The 24,594-nt window shown below is 43.8% G+C and overlaps 1 protein-coding gene across 10 annotated transcripts in view; it reads right to left on the minus strand.

Moving 5' to 3' along the window:
- The window catches only part of LDB3 (LIM domain binding 3), a 176,387-nt gene that overhangs the window by 23,978 nt on the left and 127,815 nt on the right, over window positions 1-24,594 (minus strand). For 5 of the 10 annotated variants that reach the window (XM_034435375.3, XM_034435376.3, XM_087872268.1 and 2 more), the window contains 3 exons: window positions 24,038-24,073; window positions 15,772-15,966; window positions 633-871 (listed from right to left, as the gene is read on the minus strand). In XM_034435375.3, coding sequence (XP_034291266.2) covers window positions 633-871; window positions 15,772-15,966; window positions 24,038-24,073 — 470 coding nt within the window. Of the gene's footprint in view, window positions 1-632; window positions 872-3,476; window positions 3,525-15,771; window positions 15,967-24,037; window positions 24,074-24,594 lie in introns of all 10 variants that reach the window. The other 5 variants (XM_034435378.2, XM_087872269.1, XM_087872271.1 and 2 more) reach the window with 4 other exon arrangements.

Consider the following 24,594-nt stretch of genomic DNA (forward strand, 5'->3'; position numbering starts at 1 on the left):
TTCTGGCAATGCCTCAGGTTCCATCTGAAGGCCAGGAGGAACAGCCTGGGATGTGCCAGGAGGAAGGCATATCGGAGCACCAATTGATAGGGAGCGAGGATGATGAATCCTGGCTTGATCCCAGGCAGCGTCGGAGGGAGAAGCGTGCGCAGCAACGGAAGAGGCGTGGGAGGGCCAGAGATTGAGCTGAGTCACGGAGCCACGCCCCACCAGGAATAAAAGTGGGTAGGATTGCTCTTCAGGCTTTGTGACGGACAAAGTTAAACCCTGAAAGTCACATCGTGATCTCTGAAATTCGGCTTGGATATATTTTGGACTGAACATTGACTAAACTCTTGTCTCATGGATAATTTGTTGCTCCTGGAACGGACTGAAGTGAAAATGGTCTTGGCAGGCATTCGGCAGTTTGCTGCCAAAACCTTGGTCTGCCAGGAATTCTAATCTGTTTACCTAATAAAATATTGGCAGGCATGCTTGGTATTACGTTTGTCTGTGTGAGGAAGGGCGACAGAACAAGCTATTCAGAAGTCACTGTTAACCAAGGACTACCTGTGCCCTCTTCTTCCTAAAGTTTTGTTGTTGTTAATGAATATTACTGGATGCAGTCAAGGATACATTCAAAATCCCCTTACCTGGCTGATAGACCGACGGCTTTATGCTTGCAGTAGTCACAACTCTTGGCTTTGGAGCAGGCACTGGGGCTTCAATGTAGCCTGTGTAAGGAGCTGGTCCATGGGGAGCTGGTCCATGGGGAGCTGGTCCATGGGGAGCTGGTCCATGGGAAACTGGTCCATGGGAAGCTGGGCCATGAGGAGCTGGGCCATGGGGAGCTGGGCCATGGGGAGCTGGGGCTGAAGTGTAGGCTTGGCCTCTAAAAACAAAGCAAATCATGCATTCGTCAGAAGGCAGAGCAAACAGCTGGAGAACGATGGTTCCCCTACAAGGTGACAACTCTTCCTTGGAAGCTCCAGAAGAAAGTATGGAGATACTGCCACTTAGAAGCCTCACACAGTTAATATGTACTTTCCATATTTATATCAGAAAAAAGCGGGAAAACTTTCATAAAAGGAGGAATCAAAAGGTTAGGGCACTGTTAGCACACTTGTAGAATGGACATCCAAAAGCAAGCTCCATGGTTATTTGGTTAAGACAGTGAGATGTTTCAGGTACCAGAGAAGACAACTTATCAAAGAGAATCAGAGTCTAACTCTGATGATTAAAGATAGAGAAGACTCAAAATATTTTAAAATATGGAATGATTTTTATCATTGGTTGGAGAAGAGATATAAATGATTAATTACATAAGTATGTAAAAATAGATGATGAGTTGAATATTATGTTAGGGATGAATTGATATTGTGGACTGGATAAGGATCAAGATAGAAGTAATGACAACTATACAGAAGAAGAAAGAACTTTGGAAGATAATGCCAAGATGGCACAGGGAAGAGAAAACTGATGTATTAAATGTTAGTTTGTCTAAAAAATAAAAAACTTAAAAAAAGAAAGAGAGAATCAGAATCTAGCCATAAGTTCTACCAGAGGTGATATTCAGCTGGTTCGGATCAATTTGAGCGAACCAGTAGTAGCAACCTGGCCCGGGCGCAATCCCATCCTATATCGCTGTGTTTTTGATGCTGCACACATGTGCGGATGGCACGTGTGAGCGAATTGCCATGTTTTGTGATACCGCATGCATGCACGGACAGCACACTCTCACATTTCTAGTGCTGGGCGAACCGGTTGCTACAGTAGGTGAATCCCACCTCTGAGTACAATGTTAAAGACAGATGAATATATTTATGTATTATTTGTTTCCTGACCAACTTCCAGGAAAGGGCCCTTTCAAGTATATGTATATGACAAAAATAGATGAATAACATATGCATGATACGCACACACCAGTGGTGGGTTGCCCCCCCCCCACCGGTTTGCATCGATTCTATAGAACCGGTAGTAAAACTGGTGGGAGGCTCTGCCCACCGACCCCGACGTCATCAAAATGCTTCTGCGCATGCGCAGAAGAGTGTGTGCGTGGCCTCGCTGCAAACTGGTAGTAAAGATAAGTAGAACCCACCCCTTTCACACACACACACACACACACACACACACACACACACGTGTGTGTGTTTGTATGTATGTATGTATGTGTTGTGGTCCGCCAGCAGCCTACGGAGCTAGCAGGGGAGTCGGACAGTGAGGAGGCTGGGGAGGAACATGGGCCAGTCCTGGAGTCTGGGGAAGGCCCGGACAAGGGCTCTGCGTCGGAGTCAGAGATGGGGCCAGGGCCATCTGGGAGTTATGTGCGGACTCCGGAGCCTTCAGAGTCGGACAGCAGAGAGGCAGAGGAACAGGAGGAGCCTGTTCCCAGTGCAGGCATGCGCAGAGCTGCCAGAAGGCATGAACAGTTAAAACAAAAGGGACAACTCAGGAGTAAGGCCTGGTGATGATTGGCCCCTCCCATAAGGCTTAAAAGAGGAGCAAAGGCACATGGGCACTTTGCAGGAAAGCAACATTGTTAATTCTGTTCCCAGTTGGCATCTCTGTTTGATTCTGGAATCTGTGTGGCTTTGCCAAGTAAATCTTTGGCAGAGTGTCAAGGGAGATAAAGGTTGGTGATTATCCCGAAGGACTTTTTGCAACTAATTGGGACTCAGTTGTGAATGAACGTAATTCACAGCTGTTGCAATAAAAGAGGTATCTGGGACTACTGGTGTGTTTTAATGACTCAGGAAGCCTAGGTCACAACAGTATGTATATGTATATGTATATGTATATGTATATGTATATGCATATGCATATGCATATGCATATGCATATATGTATCTATGTGTGTGCGTGTACAATATATATATATATATATATATATATATATATATATATATATATATATATATATATATATATATATATATATATATATATATATATATATATATATATATATATAGTGTATATATATTTCTCAAAAATAATAAATTGCTTTACAGTATGCTGTTATTCTAGACAAGAACAACCTAAAGGAAATCTCATTTGGAAGCAGCCGAATTAATATGAAAAGCAAAACACCTTCAATGCAATCCTTTGCAAGAAAGAAAACAAGAACTTTGAGGAACAGAACTAACACAGGAAGGGCAGATTAGAATTTCTCACAGTGAAAATGCAGAGGCTCCTGAAAGAGAGAAAACAAGCACAATCCTTCATTAATAAAAGATCTGAGCCGAGCTGTAAAAAACAGAGATCCATCTAAATTTCAATGGGAGAAAAATGAAAGTTTTGGAAGGAGCTGATGGTGGTTTGCCAGGACAGCTTGGAAAGACGCTAAGCAAGGCGAGACGTGTCTGCGGGGCAAGCAAGAATTAAGTTTGGAAACTATTAGTTGTCAGAGAAACGAAGCCGCTGCAGATAAGGAGCGCATTAATGCTGTACTAATGATCAGCTGTCAAATGAAAAGCCAGAAGCTTTGAGTGGGATACCTCTTGTGGGACTGGTAGGAGATGGAAGTCGAAGCTTGATGGTGCAAGCTAAAAAAAAAAAAAAAAAAGACAGTTTTTTTTTTAAAAATGTAGAAAAATATAGCATTCCCAACGAAAAACAAGATTTGTGAAGAGGGGAAGATGCACAGAAAGGGCTGAAATTCATTATTTTTTATCACGCCATGGGACATGTAACACAGAGTTAGTAACAGAAACGGAGTTAGAAGGGCTCTTGAGAGGTCATCTAGTCCAACCCCCTGATCAAGCAGGAGACCATTTCAGTCAAGTGGCTGCCCAGTCTCTTCTTAAAAGCCTCCAAGTGATGGAGCACCCACAACTTCTGGAGGCAAGCTGTTCCACTGGTTAATTGATCTCACTGTTAAGAAGTTTCTCCTTAGTTCTAAGGTTGCTCCCCTCCTTGATGAGTTTCCATCCTTTGTCTCTTGTCTTGCCTTCTGGTGCTTCGATAAATAAGTTGGCTCCTTCTTCTTTGTGGAAGCCCTTCAAGTATTGGAAGACTGCTATCATGTTGCCCCTGGTCCTACTCTTCACTAGACTAGACGTACCCAGTTTTTGCAATGATTAGACCCCTAATCATCTTTGCTGCTCTTCTCTGAACTCTTTCCAATATGTCAACGTCTTTTTTTTTTTTTGTATTGGATGCACTATTCCAAGTGTGGTCTTACTAAGGGTTTATAAAGCAGCGCTATTACTTCACGTGATCTTGATTCTATCCATCTGTTAATGCAACCTAGCATTGCATTGGCTTTTCTTTTCTTTTCTTTTCTTTTCTTTTCTTTTCTTTTCTTTTCTTTTCTTTTCTTTTCTTTTTTACTGCTGTTGCACACTGTTGGTTCATGTTTAAATGGTTGCCACTAGGACTCTAAGATCCCTCCCTTAGTCCTCAGCTTACAACTCAAAATCAAGGCCCGGGGTCAAACTCAAGGCCCGGGGCCTGGATCTGGCCCACGGGGTGCTTAGATCTGGCTCGTGTGGCCATCCTGGAAACAGCAAAGGACTGGCTCAAGGTGCCTCTGAAGCAAAAACGTCCCTCAGGAAGGCCGCATGTGGCCTTCCTGAGCTCGATTTTCACTGGCAGAGGATTGCGGGAGGCCATAGCAACCGAAAATGGAGGTCAGGAGTCCATTTTCTCTGGCAGAGCCCTGGGGCCACCACAGGCGCCCCCGACATGAGTGACGTAGAACTGGTCATGCCCACCCTGGCCACGCCCACTCCGGCCCCCTCAAGGTCAATCACAATCCTGATGTGGCCCTCAATGAAATTGAGTTTGACACCCCGGGCTTACAACAACAATGGGGACAACAATGGATTTGCATGGCTAAGCAAAATGGCTGTTCAGTGGCTCGCGCCCGATTTTACAACCGTTTTAGCCACTTGCCACGGTTAAATGAACCACACGGTCGTTAAGCAACTCCAGCTTCTCCTGTTGACTGTGCTTGTTGGGAAGGTCACCAAAGGCAATCCCATGATCCCAGGAATGCTGCAACTCTTCACTCGCCAAGCATCCCAAATATGATCATGTGACTGTAGGAATGCTGAAACAGTCGTAAATGTGAGGAGTCACGAGTCTGTTTTCAGTGCTGTTGTCATTTCCAACAGTAGCTAAATGAATAGTTGTTAAGATGAGGACTATCTGTATGTTCTTAAGGGATAGAACAGAATAACAGAGTCGGAAGGGACCTTGGAGGTCTTCTAGTCCAACCCCCTGCTTAGGCAGGAAACCCTATACCAGTGATGGCTAACCTTTTTGCCATCGCGTGCCAAAAGCGGGGGGAGTGCGGAGTGGTTGCGTGCCTGCCCACACCCATAATTCTATGTGCCCTGCCCCCCCATACATGCACATGCAACCACCCTGTGCTCCCCCCACTTTTGGCATGTGATGGCACAGTGGGCCCGGTAGGCCCATTTTTCGCCCTCCCCAGGTTCCAGAGGCTTTCTAGGAGCCTGGGGAGGGCGAAAACAGCCTTCTCCCCCCCCCAAGAGGCCCTCCAGAAGCCAGAAACAGCCCATTTGCTGACTTCTGGTGGGCCCAGAAGGCCCGAAAATCAGCTGGCCAGGATGTGCATGCGTGCTGGAGCTCAGCTAGGGCAACGCTCACGTGCCCACCAATATTGCTCCGAGTGCCACCTGTGGCACGCATGCCATAGGTTCGCCGTCACGGCCCCATACCATTTCAGACAAATGGTTGTCCAATCTCTTCTTAAAAACTTCCAGTGTTGGAACATTTACAACTTCTGGAGGCGAGTTATTCCACTGATTAATTGTTCTCACTGTCAGGAAATTTCTCCTCAGTTCTAGGTTGCTTCTCTCCTTGATTAGTTTCCACCCATTGCTTCTTGTCCTGCCCTCAGGGGCTTTGGAGAATAGCTTGACCCCCTCTTCTTTGTGGCAGCCTCTGAAATATGCTCTGGAACACTGCATTTGCAGCAGAGGGATATTGCCACGAAACAACCATCCACCAATCTTTCCTGGTGTTTCTTGACTGTTTCTATCTGTCAGAGAGGCAGCGGTTTAGCTGGTGCCTGCTCTTCTAATTAACCATGGGGACTGGAATGAATCTGCTTGATTTCTTATAATTTCTACTCATTTTCTCCTATTTTGGCTTGTCTGCAAGAAGCTTTAACACTTTTCCTTCCAGATCAGTTAGGCCTGGTTTAAGATATCCACCAAACCTTAAAAGGCAGACTTAAACTCTGAAATTGGTCTGAAGAAACTTTGCCTTAAAATGTTGTCCGATCAAACCTTAGCTCTGGGTTTGTCGAAAACGCTTGAGAGTGACCTGGGGAGGGCACTGAAATCTGATTAATAAATAATTAAACCATGCAGCTTTGTAACCCATGAACATGGCGGATGGCAGACATACTACAGTTAAGACAATGGCCCTTTGTTGCCTTCCAGCAATCAAATTCATTCATTCATTCATTCATTCATTCATTCATTCATTCATTCATTCATTCATTCATTCCATTTATATAGTCGCCCATCTTATAGCCATCTCTGGGTGGGTATGGAAATAAATTGCAGATAAAATACAGGAAAGGAATTCTTTCAAATTCTCGTGGCTGTGTTGGAGGAGAAGAAGAAGGGATAGAAAAGCTCCTTTTAGGTTATAATTTAGAAAAATATAACAACATCTTCATGATTGTAACTGTGGTTGAACCGGTGATAAGGAATTAAGAGCTGCAACTTAACCGTTAGATGTAGGATGGATATGAGACCCCAGGAAGTCTCCAGACCAAATCTGTGTTTCCTTGCAATGCTCCTTAAGTGGTTTTACAAAACTTTTTACAACTCAAAATATGAGATCAGCCCCATACTTCTAGGTTAGTAGGAGAATTCTTGTTTAGAAAAGTTAAAGTCAATCAGCTATTTACAAAGTCATCGACAAAACATCAAACATCAGAAACAACATAAGAACAACAACAACAAAATTAAAAACTACTCAAACAAGGGGGGGGGAAACAAAATTTGGGAGAATAACTTGTATAAATGCACCTCGGTGCCTTCCGCCATGCCCTTAAAACTTTCTTTTTTCAGCAAGCTGGGCTGGCTTAACATATTTTTTAACATATTTTTAAATATTTTTAATTGGTTTGTTATCTTAAATTGGGGCCAAATTAATATTATCCTTTTAATTGTTTTTAATGTCTGTATTGTATGCTTTTATCTGGCTGTACACCCCCCTGAGTCCCTTGGGAGAAGGTGCGGTATATAAATTTGAAATAAAATAAAATAAAATAAAATAAATTATAATCTTTAGGAGAGATGAAAAATGTTAAATATCTCAATGCAACATTTTTAGCTGGCATACATTTGGATAGACAGACCAAAGCGCTATGTTGGCAATTTTTCTGTTGATGCCTTTAGTGAAGGCTAAATGGGATTCTGAAGTATCCACAGACGAAGCAGAAATGGCAAATTAACCTGTTTGATTAGAGAAAGATTAACAACATCATTTATTAGTGAGCAGAAATACCCTTACAGACTTTTGTGCTGAAAAAGAAAAACAAAGTTGTGAATTATGGGTTTGAACTAGATTAGAAAAGATCATTTATGGAACATTGTGACTTTAGAGAGCAAAATATAAATGAACTGCTGTCAAGAAGGCTAAAAGCTGTTTCTTTATAATTTTCCTTTTCTTTTTTCTATTTCTATTTTCTTTTTGCCCTATTTTCTATTCTGCTTTGTTAACATTATTTCCTCTTATGGTTTTTACTTTGTTAAGAGTCTCCTTGATAAAAATTGTGTGTGTGTGTGTGTGTGTATAAAATGGTACCCTAAGCTACTTTGCTATTGCATTAAATTTTTGAGCTGATGAGGTTTTCCATTCTTTTATAAATAACACCGATTTTTAAAAGCTGCACTCTAGTTTTTTGACACTCTGCCGTAAAAAATCTGGCAGCTAACAAGTGAATTAATTTCTCCGGGTGCACCGTTTTATATCTCCTTGGGAACAATCAAGCCACACGAGTATTATTTATAAAGGACTGTTGTGCAATCGTTCTAATTTCCCGAAAAGGTTCAATCAAAGGGAGTAGCTTAAATGGCATTGCTCCAGAGATGGTAATATATATCAGCACGAGTAGAAACATGGTCTAGACATGGCAGGCTTAATGTTACCATGTCTGGAAAGTAATGAGCCTGAGACAAGGCTGCCATCAAAATAGGTGGTCACAGGTCACCATATCCAAGTTCAAAAGATAAACAGCAGGATGGTAGTCACCAGGGGTGAAATGCTCCCGGTTCAGACCGGATTGGCCGATCCGGTAGCAATGGTGGCGGGGGGTTCGGAGAACTGGTAGCAAAAATCCCTGGCCCCCCTGCCTATGCCTACCCAATCGCCTGGTCGCCCACTTGCCGCTTCTTTTAAAAAATGCTTTTAGAAGATAAAAAAAGGCTCTGAAGATCACAGCTGAGCTGTGCGATCGTCAGAGCCTCTCTTTTTTTACTTTTAAAAGCATTTTTTTACAACCTTGTAAAAAAAATGCTTTTAAAAGTAAAAAAAAAGATCGCGCACCACAGCTGATCACCCTATCCTCTGCACGCTGTTCTACTTACCCCATGCCCAGGGTGAAATGCTCCCGGTTTGGACCGGATCACCTGATTCGGTAGCGATGGAGGCAGGTGGTTCAGAGAACCGGTAGCAAAAATCCCTGCCCACCCCTGTGCCCAGCTGAGCCGCACAATCATCAGAGACTTTTTTTTTTTTTACTTTTAAAAGCATTTTTTTTACAACCTCTTTGGCCAAAAAATGCTTTTAAAAGTAAAAAAAGAAAGCCTCTGATCGCACAGCTCAGCTGGGATCATCAAAGGCTTTTAAAAGAGAAAACCCCTTTTTTTCTTTTAAATGCCTCTGATGATCCCAGCTGAGTTGCCTGATCGGCAGAGGCTTTTTAAAAAAGCGTCTGCCGATCAGGCTACTCAGCTGGGATCGTCAGAGCCTTTTGAAAGCATTTCTTCGCTGAAGAGGGTGTAGAAAAAATGGTTTTAAAAGTTAAAAAAAAATGGCCACGCCCACCCAGTCACATTACCACCCCCCCCCACCAAGCCACACCCACAGAACCGGTAGTAACAAATTTTACATTTCACTACTGCTCATGCCTCCTTTTGGCGTGCACTGTGTGTGCGCGCCCCTTGCATTTGGTGCATGGTGTGCACTGAGCATGCACACGTGCAGCGCACATGCGCAGCCAGCGAACCGGTAGTAAACCAGTTCAGATTTCACCACTGGTAGTCACCATGTATAGACAGGGGAATGGGACCTAGACTTAAATCCTGCGGGGTCTCTTAACAAAGGAGTGTTGAGTTATGTGAAGGTGCACTAGCTAGCTTTCTTCCTGGACTAGAAGACCTCTGAGGTCCCTTCCATCCCTACGATTCTATAATCTTCATGACTAGGTCTTCTTGGATCTGCCATAAAAACGGCTGACCTATCTATATCCAAGCCACCTCCTTGTCTCTTTGCTGCTAGCTCCCAGCATGAGGGGGCTTCTAGAGAAAGATTTATTGCTGAACGCTGGATGAAGCTCACAGGAGAGAGAGTTGGATGAATGTAATGCAGTTTTAAGGAGATATAGTTTTAAGGTAAAGGTTTCCCCGCACATGCGTGCTAGTCGTTCCTGACTCTAGGTGGCGGTGCTCCTCTCCGATTTTAAGCCAAAGAGCCAGCGCTGTCCGAAGGCATCTCCGTGGTCATGTGGCTGGCATGACTCAACGCAAAAGGCACACGGAATGCTGTTACCTTCCCATCAAAGGTGCTCCCTATTTTTCTACTTGCATTTTTTATGGGCTTTCGAACTGCTAGGTTGGCAGAAGCTGGGACAAGTAATGGGAGCTCACTCCGTTACGCGGCACTAGGGATTCGAACTGCTGAACTGCCGACCTTCTGATCGACAAGCTCAGCGCCTTAGCCACTGAGCCACCGCCATCCCTAATCTTCAGTATCAGTATCTAAATTTTTTAGGGGATGTTGCATGTTATTATCTATGAATTATTTCAGCCCACGGTTCTTGAGAGAAAAATTTTTTTTTTTAAAGATTGGAATATTCTGACCTTGGCAAGTCCCATTCCATTACAAAACATTTCTCCCAGCTCTAACTTTGGATCTGAACCTTGGACAAAGACCCATTTTCTGGTGCTGAAATTGGTCTTCCCAACTCTGTACCTATGTCACAACTGTCTCTTTCAGGAGAAATAACTTCTAATTCTACTTGAGTGTCAATATGCCATTCCACTCCTCTAATGTACCAGGAGGGGAAAAAAACTGTTTTGCACACTTCTAATTCCTAATGATTTGTTGAACCTGATTTTAAAAGCAGACTGATACCACCAGAAGTAAATTGGTTTATCAAATTCCCACCCCAGGTTCTCTCCCTGTCGTTCTTAAGATTATGAATAGATCCTTTGCATATAACATAAAAGTTTATGTAGTACCATAGAGACATCTTTGATTTTAAATTATGTGCATAAATACTATTCTGATGTGCTAAATTCCTCTTTCTGTCTCTGATAAGAATAGCTGATACTGGGAATCACTGTTTAATTGCTGAATCCAAGAACAAGAAGAACATCACAGATAGAAACTCAAGGGTCTTTGAGAGTCTTGGAAAGATGAACATGCTACCAACTTTCCTGATTCTCCAGGATTTGGAAACAGCTGAAATAGGGGTACTGTCAACTCGCAAAGCATCCCTGGCCTGCTCTCGAGTTGCCATAGGCCAGGGGGGGTGGGAAACTGGCGAAATTGCACAGCAGCCCAAAACTGATGCACATTCCACGCTTATCTCCCTCAAGGCTGTATCTCAGGGTTACCTACAGCAGCCGGAGGAGAGTGACCTCTACAACCTGCAAAATTGCTCCATTGGTGAATGTGATTGATAACACACCCTAGGGGAGGGAGAAAGAGGGTTATAATTGGAGCGTAAATTACGTAGGGTCAGAGCTGGCTTCACTTGGGAATGTGCCGACACGAAGCTCCTAATAAATGACTGGATTTCTTTTGAAGCTTGGTTCAAGTCTCAGGATTTTATTAGGGCAGCCATCAGAACTCTGACAGGTACGATTTGATATCTCTGAATGTAGACTCCATAAAAATCTGACTTCAGATTGAGGGTTAAAATTCTATGTGGTCTGAGCTCCTGTTCTTGATTGTCTCTGAATTCCTGTGACCCATTCAGCTTTAGATTTTGGGAATGTTTCCAAACTCCTTTTGTGCCGAATGTTTGAATTTAAAGACTTTTCAAGTTCTTTGGTCTGACTAACAATTCCTGACTCAAGCTACCACCATCTCTTCTTCATTTCAAGCAGCACGACTTCTGGCCCAAAGCCAGATTTTGTAATTAATTTCTGAACATCTCCAAAGTGAAAATCTTGCCATCTAATTTGAAACCAAGTTGGAACTTGTGACTCATTTTCTGCAGAATATAGTCAGCAGAAAAACATTTTCCCATCGATTAGTAAATTTCTAATTGAATAAAGAGCTCCCTCTTCCCACTCCCTGAAAACTTCTGATTTATCTGGGTGCTTCAAATGTGCCTGATAATGAAATTGAAGATGATGTAAAGGAACAAGACCAGAATTTATGTTCACTTTGGGCACATATCTATGTTGAATTTTAAATATGAATTGATCGTAGTTAGATCTCTTTCTGAGTTACTGTTTTCACTTGCCTGTTCAAAAGGTCAACAAATCTGTTAGAAAAAGGCTTTCCTGTCCAATTAGATACATCTACTGCTCCCCATCCCATAGTACTGTGATGGCGAACCTATGGCACGCGTGCCACCGGTGGCACGCGGAGCCATATCACTGGGCATGCGAACTTAGCTGATTTTCGGGCCTTCTGGGCCCACCGGAAGTAGGAAAACAGGCTGTTTCCTGCCTCCAGAGGGCCTGGGGTAGATGGGGAAGGCCCGTTTTTTGCTCTCCCCAGGCTCCAGAGCCTCTCTAGGGCCCGGGAGACCCTCTGGAGGCCGGAAATGGCCCGTTTGCTGACTTCCGGTCCCTTCTGGAGCCTGGGGAGAGTAAAAAATGGGCCTACTGGACCCATTGTGCCATCACGTGCCAAACGCGTGGGGAGCGTGAGTTCACACATGCGCAGTGGGTGGGGCGCAAAGAATTATTGTTGTGGGCATGTGCACATGCTCCCCCCATGCTCCCCCCACTTTTGGCATGCGATGGCAAAAAGGTTAGCCATCACTACCATAGTAGGTTGCAATTGAGTCCTTATTAATATTGCAAAAAAAAAAACAACAACTATTGGTGGGTAACCAAAGTAGAAAACTGGCGCATATCCACAAAGTTTGTGATAAAATGGTATCCTATGAATACCTCTTGTATAGACTGCAACTACTTATAGAATAGAATAAGAGTTGAAAGGAACCTTGGAGGTCTTCTAGTCCAACCCCCTGCTTAGGCAGGAAACCCTACACCACTTCAGAGAAGTGGTTATCCAACATCTTAAAAGCTTCCGGTGTTGGAGCATTCACAACTTCTGGAGGCAAGTTGTTCCACTGGTTAATTGTTCTAACTGTCAGGAAATTTCTCCTTAGTTCTAGGTTGCTTCTCTCCTTGATTAGTTTCCACCCATTGCTTCTTGTCCTGCCCTCAGGTGCTTTGGAGAATAGCTTGACTCCCTCTTCTTTGGGGCAGCCCCTGAGAGATATTGGAACACTGCTATCATGTCTCCCCTAGTCCTTCTTTTCATTAAACTAGACATACCCAGTTCCTGCAACTGTTCATCATATGTTTTAGCCTCCAGTCTCCTAATCATCTTTGTTGCTTTTCTCTGCACTCTTTCTAGAGGCTCAACATTGTATCTGCCAGTTCCTTGGGACAATCAAGGTTCCTTCTGAAGTTCTATGAAATGTGAAGTCCTGCAAATGCACAGTACATCTTTTGATAAGAAGGCTTGGAAAGGTCTAACCCTGTTCGTCATGTACACCATCTTTATGTGCATGACTGCATTCCCACTCACACTAGTAATACTATTACTAAATTTGCAGATGATACAACAGTGGTGGGACTCATTTCTGGGGGGGGTGGATGAGTCTGCCTATCGAGATGAGGTGGACTGGTTACTTTCATGGTGTGGAGACAATAACTTGGTCCTTAACACCAATAAGACCAAGGAGCTTATAGTGGACTATACTAGAAGGAATAGATCAGACATCCAGCCCTTGCTTATCAATGGAGACTGAGTGGAGCAAGTGACCATTTTTAAGTTTCTGAGTGTTACCATAAAAGAAGACCTGACTTGGGGCACTCACATTGCAGCACTGGTCAAAAGGGCCCAGAAGAGATTATACTAACCTGAGACTTCTCAGGAAAGAACAACTGAATGAAAAACTGCTGGTGACCTTCTACCGCTGCACCGTAGAGAGTATTTTAACTTACTGCACCTGTGTATGGTTTGCCAATTGCACAGTGGCAGATAGGTCAGTGCTCCAGAGGGTTAACATAATTGCCCAGAGGATCATTGGTTGCCCCCTCCCCTCTGTGGAAGAGCTTTATAGCTCCCGCTGCCTTAAGAAAGTTCAAAACATTCTTATCTCATCCTGGGCACCCCTTTTTTTTGAACTATTACCATCTGGCAGGCTGTACAGGACAGTAAAAACAAGGACTAATAGGCTGAAAAACAGCTTTTATCCCAGAGCAGTAACAATATTGAATTATATTGCATAGTGTAATATTAATGCAATACCAGGAGGTTTCAGTTCAATTGTATGGAATGTGAAGGATGTGTGTTTGTGTTTTATTTTTTATAATTATAATGTACACTGAAGATGGCATTTAATTTTGTTGTATGACAATAAACTAAACTAAACTAAACTGAACTGAACTGAACTGAACTGAATTGAACTGAACATTCTCACAAGACCTCAGAAAAGCTTTTGGACTTTTATTCCACGGTTTAACTCAAGTGAGATTTTAAAATATAGGATGGCTTTTGAATTAGGTAACCAGCAGCAAACACCTATTTGAAAACAAGATTCTGTCTTCCTATCTCTCTCCTCTCCACCCTTTCTTACAGATCATCCTGTCCTTTTCCGGATCTCAAACGAATCAAACACGGGGATCACAAGTATCACCAAAGTTGCTTACAAAGCAATGGCCACAGCTATTTAATGGCCCAAGAATGAAGTTTTTTGCTTTGCTGGGAAAAAAAAACAAAACTCCATAGATGTGAGTCAACATAGAACCACTCCGTGTTTAGAGTTCTGCCAGCTATTTTTTGGCAACCTATCTCAAGTCAACAATAATAATAATATTAAAAAATGTGTGACTTTTAAGTAATGATTTACACACACAATTTGTAGAGTTTAAACCGCAGGTTCTTCTGCAGGTGAAAATAGGGGAAAGTGTGGATTGCCTAAAGCAGAGGTCTTAAACCTTGGCAGCTTTAAGACTTGTGGACTCCCAGAATTCTGAGAGTTGAAGTCCACAAATTTTAAAGCTGCCAAATTTGGGGATCCTTGGGCTAAAGGCTACCTGGAGAATTTCTGGATTGAAATGAGATTGAGATCACAGATACTCAGCGCATGGCTAACATAATTCTTTATTAATATTTATTAATATTTCATGTGGTAGTAAAGTACTACCAACTCTCTGGAATATTCCAAGAACCTGGTTATTTTTTTTTAATCAATTCATTACATAACAATTTAAAGTATTTTTCTGGGAAAAGATCCAGCTATCATAAGAGGGGATTTAGTGTACCTTGGAAGAACGAAAGAACATAGGTGCGTTTTTCTGGCTTTCTGTGAATCTAGAAATGAAGCTTTGATTTGCACTGGCAACAGATCACACTGGCACCCTCCCAAGGAAATACGATTCATTGGAATTCATTGTCCTAGCTTAGATTATTATTCCAAATTACGAGCAGGAAAAAAAAACCCTCTGGGCTAACCAGGCATGTACAAAGATGGGGCCTGATACGAGATGATCAGAGTGATAATATTAACCATAAAGGTAAAGGTAAAGGTTCCCTTCGCACATATGTGCTAGTCGTTCCTGACTCTAGGGGGCGGTGCTCATCTCCATTTCAAAGCCAAAGAGCCATTGCTGTCCAAAGACGTCTCGGTGATCATGTGGCCGGCATGACTAAACGCCAAAGGCACACGGAACGCTGTTACCTTCCCACCAAAGGTGATCTCTATTTTTCTACTTGCACTTTTTACCTGCTTTCGAACTGCTAGGTTGGCAGAAGCTGGGACAAGTAGCGGGAGCTCACCCTGTTACATAGCACTAGGGATTCGAACCGCTGAACTGCCGACCTTTCGATCGACAAGCTCAGCATCTTAGCCACTGAGCCATCACGTCCCATAATATTAACTATACAGTGATGCAATTTTGCACCTGGTTTTTGAGTTGTGAGTTTGCAGACTGGTCTTCTCCAGACTGAGCTCTTCCCAAAACAGAAATCAATTCTTTGGGAAGCACAGTTTCAGTTGCTAAACTGAGAGAATCACTCAGAAGAAGACAATACAATGACAGAGGTTTTAAAACAGCCCTAACAAAAATGGATTTATTACCCCGATAGTCTTTTTTTTTTTTAAGAGGTGTTTGCGGTCCTGGTTATTGTCTGCATCTCTTCAAGGGTACCCTAGAAGATGGCTAACATTGTGGAGAACAACTTATTGTACAATACTAAAGCTTTCAAGATACCTGGAAGCTTTTTTCCTCCTTCCCACATCCCCTTGAATTGAATTAATCCATTGCCCTAGTGGAAGGCTCACATTGAAGCAACTGGATGGAGCAAACGAGCACAAATCTTTACCTTTGGCAGGAGGATGAGATGGAGTCATAAGCCCCAGATGAAGCGGAAGCTGGCAGCAGCGTCATCCGATGAACACCACTGTGAGAAGAAGCAACAGCAGCAGCAGCAGCAGCAGAAGAAGATGGACTGGCTGAAGCAGCAGGCATAGCAGAAGGAGTGCAGCTGATAGACACAGGCTCATGCTCAACAGGGGTACTAATTAAAGTTAAATTGGATAAAACAAGATGTATCTTTAAATGCCGGGCCTTGACAAGGTCCACCAAGGTGGTGGATCAACAAAGATACATAACAAAGAGGCGGGTGAACTTGCTTCAGGGTTTTGGAAGCACAGCTCAAAATGACAATGGAGATCAGGGTTATTGATTAGAGCAGTGATGGCTAACCTTTTTGCCGCCCTGGGTCTGCACTCCACGCATGCACGTGCGACCCCTCTGTGCTCCCCCGCGCATGCACGTATGACCCCCTGTACCCTGTTTTGGGCCTAGCATACCTCCCTGAAGCCTCCAGAGGCTGGAAACGATCCATTTCCCAACTTCCGGTGGGCCCGGTAGGCCTGTTTTTTTGTCCTCCCCAGGCTCCAGAGGCTTTCTCGGAGCCTGGGGAGGATGAAAACAACCTCCCCCAAGTCTCCGGAGGCCCTCTGGAGGCTGAAAATGCCCTCCCAGAGCCTCCGCACAAGCCCTGCACTTACCTGGCATCCAAAATGGGCTGCATGGAGATTCCTGGGAGGGGAGGGGAGAGATGGCGTGGGTGCGGCCAGCTGAAAATCAGCTGGAGCTGAGCTAGGGCAACAGCTCGTGTGCCCACAGATATGGCGCCGCATGCCACCTGTGGCATGCGTGCCATAGGTTTGCCATCACAGAGTTAGGGCTTGAGCCCACTGGGGTGGGTGGGTAAGAGACTAAGAGAGTCCCCTCACCAACTCTCTACATCCCAACTGTGGGAAGATGCATCGGTTGGTCAATCCAGGGAGGAGATGTGATAGGATCTAGATCAGGGGTGTCAAACCCGCGGTGCCACGTTGTTGCCACATGACATATCGCGACTTTCCCCCCCTTCGCTAAACTGGGAGTGGCCATGGCCAGCATGTGATGCATCCGGCCTGCGTGCCCCAAGTTTGACACCCATGATCTAGATCATACACGTGGGGAAAGGATTGGCCTCTTTTTTTTTGCTATTGGATCCGCAAATTTTTAGCATCCTCTGAGCTGTTGACTCAAAAAAATGCAAAAGTGCATGTAATAACAAACAGGGTGCAAAAAGGGAAGGTGGAAGGAAAAAATGATAATATTTGGAGGCCTCTTGATACTGACAACGAGTTATTTCTTGAGTATATTCCTTAGCATTTTCTTCCTTTACCTAACTTGGCTGCTGTTAGAGCCCCTCCTTTCTCTCTTGCATGTGCTAAGTAGAAGGGCGGTCCTGTCAATTTTTGACCTCGTCATCAGTTCTCACATCGCTGCTGGTTTAAGTCATGCCTCACCTCGTTCACCCTCTTCTTTCTCTACTGACCTGTATAATTCCTTCAGGGAAAGTATTTCTGGGATCCAACCTGGGTCAAATGAACCTGAAGGCCTCATCTCAACTGTCCATTGTACACAGAGATGGTAGTCAGTCGATTCGCACTGGTTCGTGCGAACTGTTGGTGGAAATTTGGCCAAGGTTGCCGAACCGGTAGTGATGGCTGGCTGGCCATGCCCTCGAACTGGTCCCCCAGTCGCCACTGCTGGAAAGCAGCTGGCAAAGAAGCCTTGGACTTGCAAGGCAATTGGATGCACGTGCGCGAAGAACATGGCGGTGATGGCAGCCATGATCTCCAGTACTTTTTGGTGGCCTGCGGCTAGCCGCCACTCTTTGAGAGCCGCTTGCAGCTAAGGCTTCTTTCCAGCAGTGGCGGCTGGCTGGGGGCCACTGAAAACTCCGGTCAGCTTGCCTCCTGGACCCTGGACCAGTTGCTGCGGAAAGTAAGCAGCCTGAACAAAGAGGTGATGGTGGGGGAGGAAGCAGGGTTAGGGCCGGGGCCACTAAAGGAGGAGAAATGGGGGTGACTGGCGAACGGAGGGCAGGGGTAAATAGATGGAAATTCCAAAAATTTTCCTACCTTTTCCTGTGGGCATGGCTAGTGGGAGTGTGTGTCATGTGACTGAGTGGGCTTGAGTGACATCAAATTGGCCATGCCCACTCAGTCACATGCCCCACCTAGTGACACCCACCGAACAGGTAGCAAAAATTTTTGAAACCCACCAGTGATTGTACAGCTTTATCATCTGAACATGTCCTCTTTTAGGGGCTAAACTTTCTCAAAAACCAAATGTTTGCACGTCTTATTTCTCTAACTGTAGGGAACACTTCATCTCTTTAGGTATCCTCTTCTAACTGGAACAAAGCCTACCAGCTAACTTTCTACATGAAGGTGAAATTTACTTATCTGGAAGACCATTAAAATGTGGTCCACTTGTTAGTTGTGCTACTCAAAACGGTTGGGCTAGGCAATTTTCACGATCATCTACATTAGTTCTTGGAGTCCATTATGTGATGCTGCATCTAATGCATGGAAGCCTATAATTAGAACACCTGGGCCTTGTCAAGCACATGATACCATCACAACATGGCATAGCAAATTGGTTATGAGACTCATCAAGAGCAAGCCAACCACTTCCCTGGCCTTCAGGAGAAAATTAGAGGGATGGGAAGTCTCAAGAAATGGCAGTCAGCATCCTACAGCAGGGATCTCCAACCTTGGTAAATTTAAGACTTGTGGACTTCGTCCCAGAATTCCCCAGTCAGCCATGCTATGGAATTCTGGGAGTTGAAGTCCGTAAGAGTTAAAGTTGCCAAGGTTGGAGACTCGTGTCCTACAGTTTGAAGTTATTCTCCAGCACCATCCCAAGGACATATTCAATACATCATTAATGATTGGAGCAAAATGCACCAACTTGACCTTATGGTTTCTTCAGGAGCATTTTAAGTGTACAGCATGATTTAGCTGCCAAGAATTGTAAGTGAGACCCTTCAAACACCATTTCCATCATTTATATGAGCACCAGACATATAGCAGAGTTCCTTGATTTAATTTAATACCTCAGTGGATTTTGCCTTTATTAACTATTACCTCAGTGACAGCACCATCTGGTTTTCCAGTTACCAGTTAAAGGGAAGAGACAGTGGCAAGTGGAATTTGGGCAGTGACATGAATTGGACAGTGACAGGAAGTGGATCACTGCCAGCTTCTTTCGCTGGTCCATTATTATAAGATCCTTACCAAGATTTGATATCCTGCAGAGCTGATCTGTTATTTTCTAACTGTTATTCATGAATTACCCTAATAGGTGTAAATCTAGAGTCCAGCTGCTTCAGGAAAGCTTTTTCCATAGACATTTTTCTCCACAGACCCAACCATAGCGTATCCTGTTGATATGGCAGAGACTATTTAGGATGTGTTTGGGTTCACCTCTGAGGTGTTTGGGCTGATAATTTGGACTTCATTGCATTGGTTGATCTCAGAGCTGGATCTGGTCCTGACATAATTTTGTAAGAGTTTACACTGGAATACAAGATCAGTGATACCCTGGAAAGCTCTTTAAGGTTCTCTTCTCTGAATATTTTAGCTCTTGAAAATTATGTTATTACTCTTTCTGTGAAATAAAAAAAATCTCTCGATCTGAATCCTCAGAATGTGCTTAGGTCTCTTTCCAAATATTTCAAGTCTGTGGTTAGTTATCCCACTAAAAAGAACAACATGTTGAAAGTTCAATGCATCTTATTTTTAGATGTTCCAATATCGCCCAGAAAAATATAAAAGGGAATGTTTTCTTATTCTTTTGCACACAAAAACCAGGGATGGGCTGCTGGGGGTTCTCAGGGGTTCAGGAGAACCTCTAGCTAAGATTCTGTGCAGTTCGGAGAACCCCCAAATCCCACTCCTGGCTGGCCCTGCCCACTCCACCCCCGCCCCCCCCCAGGAGTCCCCACACGGCCCGTTTTGGATGCAGGTAAGTGCAGGGCAGAGGCTCGGGAAGGGCAAAAAACGGGCCTACCGGAAGTTCAGGAAGGCCGGAAATGGGCCCATTTCCGGCCTCCAGAGGGCCTCCGGAGCCTGGGGAGGTCATTTTCACCTCCCAGGAGGCTCAAGGAAAGCCCCCAGAGCCCAGGGAGGGCAAAAATGCCCCCCCCGCTGTGGTACAGGAGGCCGACTAGGCCACGCCCACCATGGCCATGCCCATCCAGCAACCAGCCAGAGAACTCCTTGCTAAAATTTTTGAAGCCCACCCCTGACAACCCCCCCCCAATGTTCTACAGGTGGGTCAGGCAAGATGGAAGTTCAGGTTTGTTACTATCATCTACTACTCAACCTACTACAAATGGGCTTTGTTCATGTCCACTGTGGACAACTGTGATCCTGCAAAGTTTGAGGATCTCTACTGTAATACAGTTTCATACAAAGCATTAAGTACCCCACAGTCATCCCATTATGTATATTTTCCTTTTTTTCCTTTCTCTGGATTTTGTTCAAGCCCACTGTGGACAAAGGTGTAAATTTTGAGAATCTGTAATGTTGCATAGTTACGTACAAAGCATTTATCTTTAAGTACAGTACAGTCATCCATTATGTATAATTTCCTTTTTTCCCTTCTCTGTTTTATACTCTGTTTTCTGAAACTCTCTGTAGGAGTGGTGGGTTGCTCCTGGTTTGGTCCGGTTCTTGCGAACCGGTAGTAATGGCGGTGGGAGGCTCCGCCCACCCGCCCGGACGTCATCATGGACCATTTGCACATGCGCAGAAGTGCGCTTGCATCAGTGGTGGGTTTCAAAATTTTTTACTACCGGTTCTGTGGGTGTGGCTTGGTGGGCATGGCATGGCTTGGTGGGCATGGCAGGGGAAGGATACTGTAAAATCTCCATTACCACCCCGCTTCAAGGGAAGGATACTGTAAAATCTCCATTCCCTCCCCACTCCAGGGGAAGGTTACTGCAAAATCCCCATTTCTTCCCAATCAGCTGGGACTTGGGAGGCAGAGAATAGATGGGGGCAGGGCCAGTCAGAATTTTTACTACCGGTTCTCCGAACTACTCAAAATTTCCACTACCGGTTCTCCAGAACTGGTCAGAACCTGCTGAAACCCACCTCTGTCTTGCATATTCCCGTTGCGAACTGGTAGTAAAGGTAAGTGGAACCCACCCCTGCTCTGTAGGCATCCCAAACAATCTCAAGCTAAAAGAAGGCCAGCAATGATTTATACCAATAAGTCATAAATAGTTCTATGATAATAACAATGTGATAGCAACTGAGATGAGGCTAATAAAAATCAGGAACGAAATCAGAAAAAAGAAAAATGAATGGGAAAAGAACAAAAGTTTTAAAAGTAACAAGGTCTAAGCAACTACAAGGTAGTCCTTGACTTAAAACATTTCATTTAGTGACCATCCAAAGTTACAATGGCACTGAAAAAAGACTGTTTTTCACACTTATGACCATTGCAGCATCCTCATAGTCACATAATGAAAATGAAGAGACTTGGCCACTGACTCATATTTATGACGGTTATAGTGTCTTGGGGTCGTGTGATCATCTTTTGAGACCTTCTGACCAGGAAAAGTCAATGGGGAAGCCAGATTCACTTAACAACCATGTTACTAACTTAACAACTGTGGTGATTCACTTAGCAACTATGGCAAGAAAGGTCATAAAATGGGACAAAATTCACTCAACAACTGAAATCTTGGGTTCAGTTGTTGCCGTAAGTCAAGGACAAACTATACAACACTTCAAGCAGTCAGCCTATGACTCAATTTTCCATAGCCGTGGGCTTCAATTCTCTATTTATCTGAATATTAATTTGGTTTATATATGAAATAGATATTTTCTGTACACTCAGATACACACACAAATACGTTACCCTGTTTACAGTCAGGTGGCAGAGCTGCCTTCTAAATAAAGTACTCATAGAAATGTAAAGGAGAAATTCAAACTCTGTAATTTGCAGTGCATCAGTGTCAGTTTTAATCAGCGTTAAGATGTAGGACACAACTGCCACAGCTTGGTATAAACAGGATAAGCTTCTCTTATGAAAGGGTGTGTGCATTAAGAATTCACATAAGGCATTATAGACCACCATATAGGTCTCTGTGGCAGCGTTTCTCACCCCTATTGAAGATGTGTGGACTTCAACTCCCAGAATTCCCTGTGCTGGCTGGAGAATTCTGGGAATTGAAGTCCACCCAACTGAGCCACCCATCGCCTGACTAGGTGGCTCAGTGGCTAAGACGTTGAGCTTGTTGATCAGAAGGGTCGGAAGTTCGGCGGTTCAAATCCCTAGTACAGGTGTCCTGTGTGAGCAGGGGGTTGGGCTAGATGACCTCCAAGGTCCCTTCCAACTCTGTTACTGTTACTGATCTTCAATTTGCTAAGGTTGAGAAACACTGCTCTAGGGAATAATTTATATGAGAGCTAGACATTTGTAACTCTCCTTCAACAGGTGTGTAGGAAGTGGGTTTTGCATCTTTAGAATCCATAGAATAGAATAGAATAGAATAGAATAGAATAGAATAGAATAGAATAGAATAGAATAGAATAGAATAGAATAGAATAGAATAGAATAGAGCTGGAAGGAACCTTGGAGGTCTTCTAGTCCAGCTCCCTTCTCAAGCAGGAGAACCTACACTATTTCAGAGAAGTAACTGTCTAGTTCAGAGGTCTTCAAACTTGGCAGCTTTAAGACTTGTGGACTTCAACTCCCAGAATTCTCCAACCAGCATAGCTGCCAAGTTTGAGGACCCCGGTCTAGTTTCTTCTTAAAGAGCCTCCAGTGATGGAGCACCCACGATTTCTGGAGGCTAGCTGTTACACTGGTTAATTTTCCTTTTGGTACGCCACATATATAGTACACAGACACCAATCCAATACTTTGGGCAATTGTCCTCCATCCTCATTGATTGATTGAATTTTGTATTGATTAGGGAAACGACAGCTTTTCAAAACCTGTAAAGCAGATGAGATACAGACATATACTCTATATTGACAGGTTTGACAGGTTCTCCCCAGAGACTTCCCCATAATTTTAACGCTGTGTTAAAATTGCAGAAATGCTCCACAACCACACAACAACTTTTTGATAATGATGAGTAAGAGAACACATAGCTCAGGTGAAAGAAAAGAAATTCCTTACCATGGCAAGGCTACAGGACACGCACAAGGCTGCTACTATTGGCGCTGGCTCTTTAAGAAAAAGGCTGAGATACATTGATTGGGAGCTAATATGAAAATGTGTCTGATCTTTAGGGCTCAGTTTTATTACTGTTTGCTTGGAACCTTCAGTTCCTTTTTTTAAAAAAATGTTTTTTTGAAACCAGGGAAGTAGAATTAATGGGCAAAATGATTGCCTTACATCTTGTAGGGATACACGAAATCGAAAGAATGCTTCCCCTAAATAAGTGTGTATTTAAATTCATTCTGGGGAGGTTTCTGCCCCTTCATGCTCTTCCCCTAATGAAGAAAAGGGGGTCCAAACATTTCACCCTGTGACATTGCAACGTTCACTCCTTCAGCCTCCATGCAAAGAAGAACCAGTGCAAAAGAGCCCAGTGGTGAAATTCAATTTACTACCGCTTCTGTGGGCGTGGCTTGGTGGGCGTGGTGTGGCTTGGTGGGCATGGTTTGGTGGGCGTGACAAGGGAAGGATACTGCAAAATCTCCATTTCCACCCCACGCCTGGGGGAAAGATATTGCAAAATCTCCATTCCCGCCCCACTGTGGGGCCAGCCAGAGGTGGTATTTGCCGGTTCTCTGAATTACTCAAAATTTCCGCTACCGGTTCTCCAGAACCTGTCACAACCTGCTGGATTTCACCCCTGAAAGAGCCCCTCCCTGAGGTCATGAGTGCTCAAAACATCTATTATTTTTTTAAAAAAATGTACATACTTAAAATTGGAAAGATGTACTATATCTCAAGCAGAACTCAAGCTGGTTTATATTTGAAATTTAATACGCACCTTGACTGAAATGGAACTCAATCTCAAAAGAAGGCTTCATGTCTGCGTGCGTACACACACACTTACAGGTATAAGACAAAGTGTCAAGTGAATTAAAGACATTTCATAGCTGAAATACATAGTCTACCCAAGGACCTCGTTGACCCAATAGCCACAAATTCAGGATTAGGTTAGGAGGCTTTAAAAGTCTACTATTAGTGAGGTGCATGTAAAAGTTCATTACGCGCTGGATCTGAGACTGGGAGGAAACATGGAAACGAACAGAAATACACATTACCTGTTTTCAGTCGCTACAGCAACATGTTTCTTGCCACTGTGGAAGGAGGGGAATAGTATGAATAAATTGAGTGGACAAGCCCTAGTGATGGAGGAGGGTGTTAATTGAAAGTAGGCAGAACAGAAGGCATTTCCGGCTTGCTTGGTTACACACAACAGCAGGAAAGTCACTTGAATATTAAGGGAAGCAAGTTGATCACAAAAGACTGAGTTTCAGTTCTTGCTGGGATATGATGTACCTCTTTCTGTGCATCTGAGGCATGGCCCTTTATCTCCCTTTCAATCCATCCATCCATCCACCCATCCATCCGTTCATCCATCCGTTCAGGAAATCAGCTTGCCTAGAAATCAGCTTGCCCAGATGTCCCCCTGATTTCTAGATTTCGAGCCTGGAGAATTAAGTCTTGTTTTCACTAAGAAAAGAGAATCATCCAATCCATACATTTCGAAAGTTAGCTTGCCTAGAGGTCCTCCTTGACATCTAGGTTTATAACATGGAGAGTTTTAAATCTTGTACTTGGTACAAAAAGGCAATTAGACCTGACAATCCCTGTCCTT

Source organism: Pantherophis guttatus, chromosome 6 (genome assembly GCF_059756535.1).
Source record: "Pantherophis guttatus breed Tessera chromosome 6, ASM5975653v1, whole genome shotgun sequence".
Lineage (NCBI taxonomy): Eukaryota > Metazoa > Chordata > Lepidosauria > Squamata > Colubridae > Pantherophis > Pantherophis guttatus.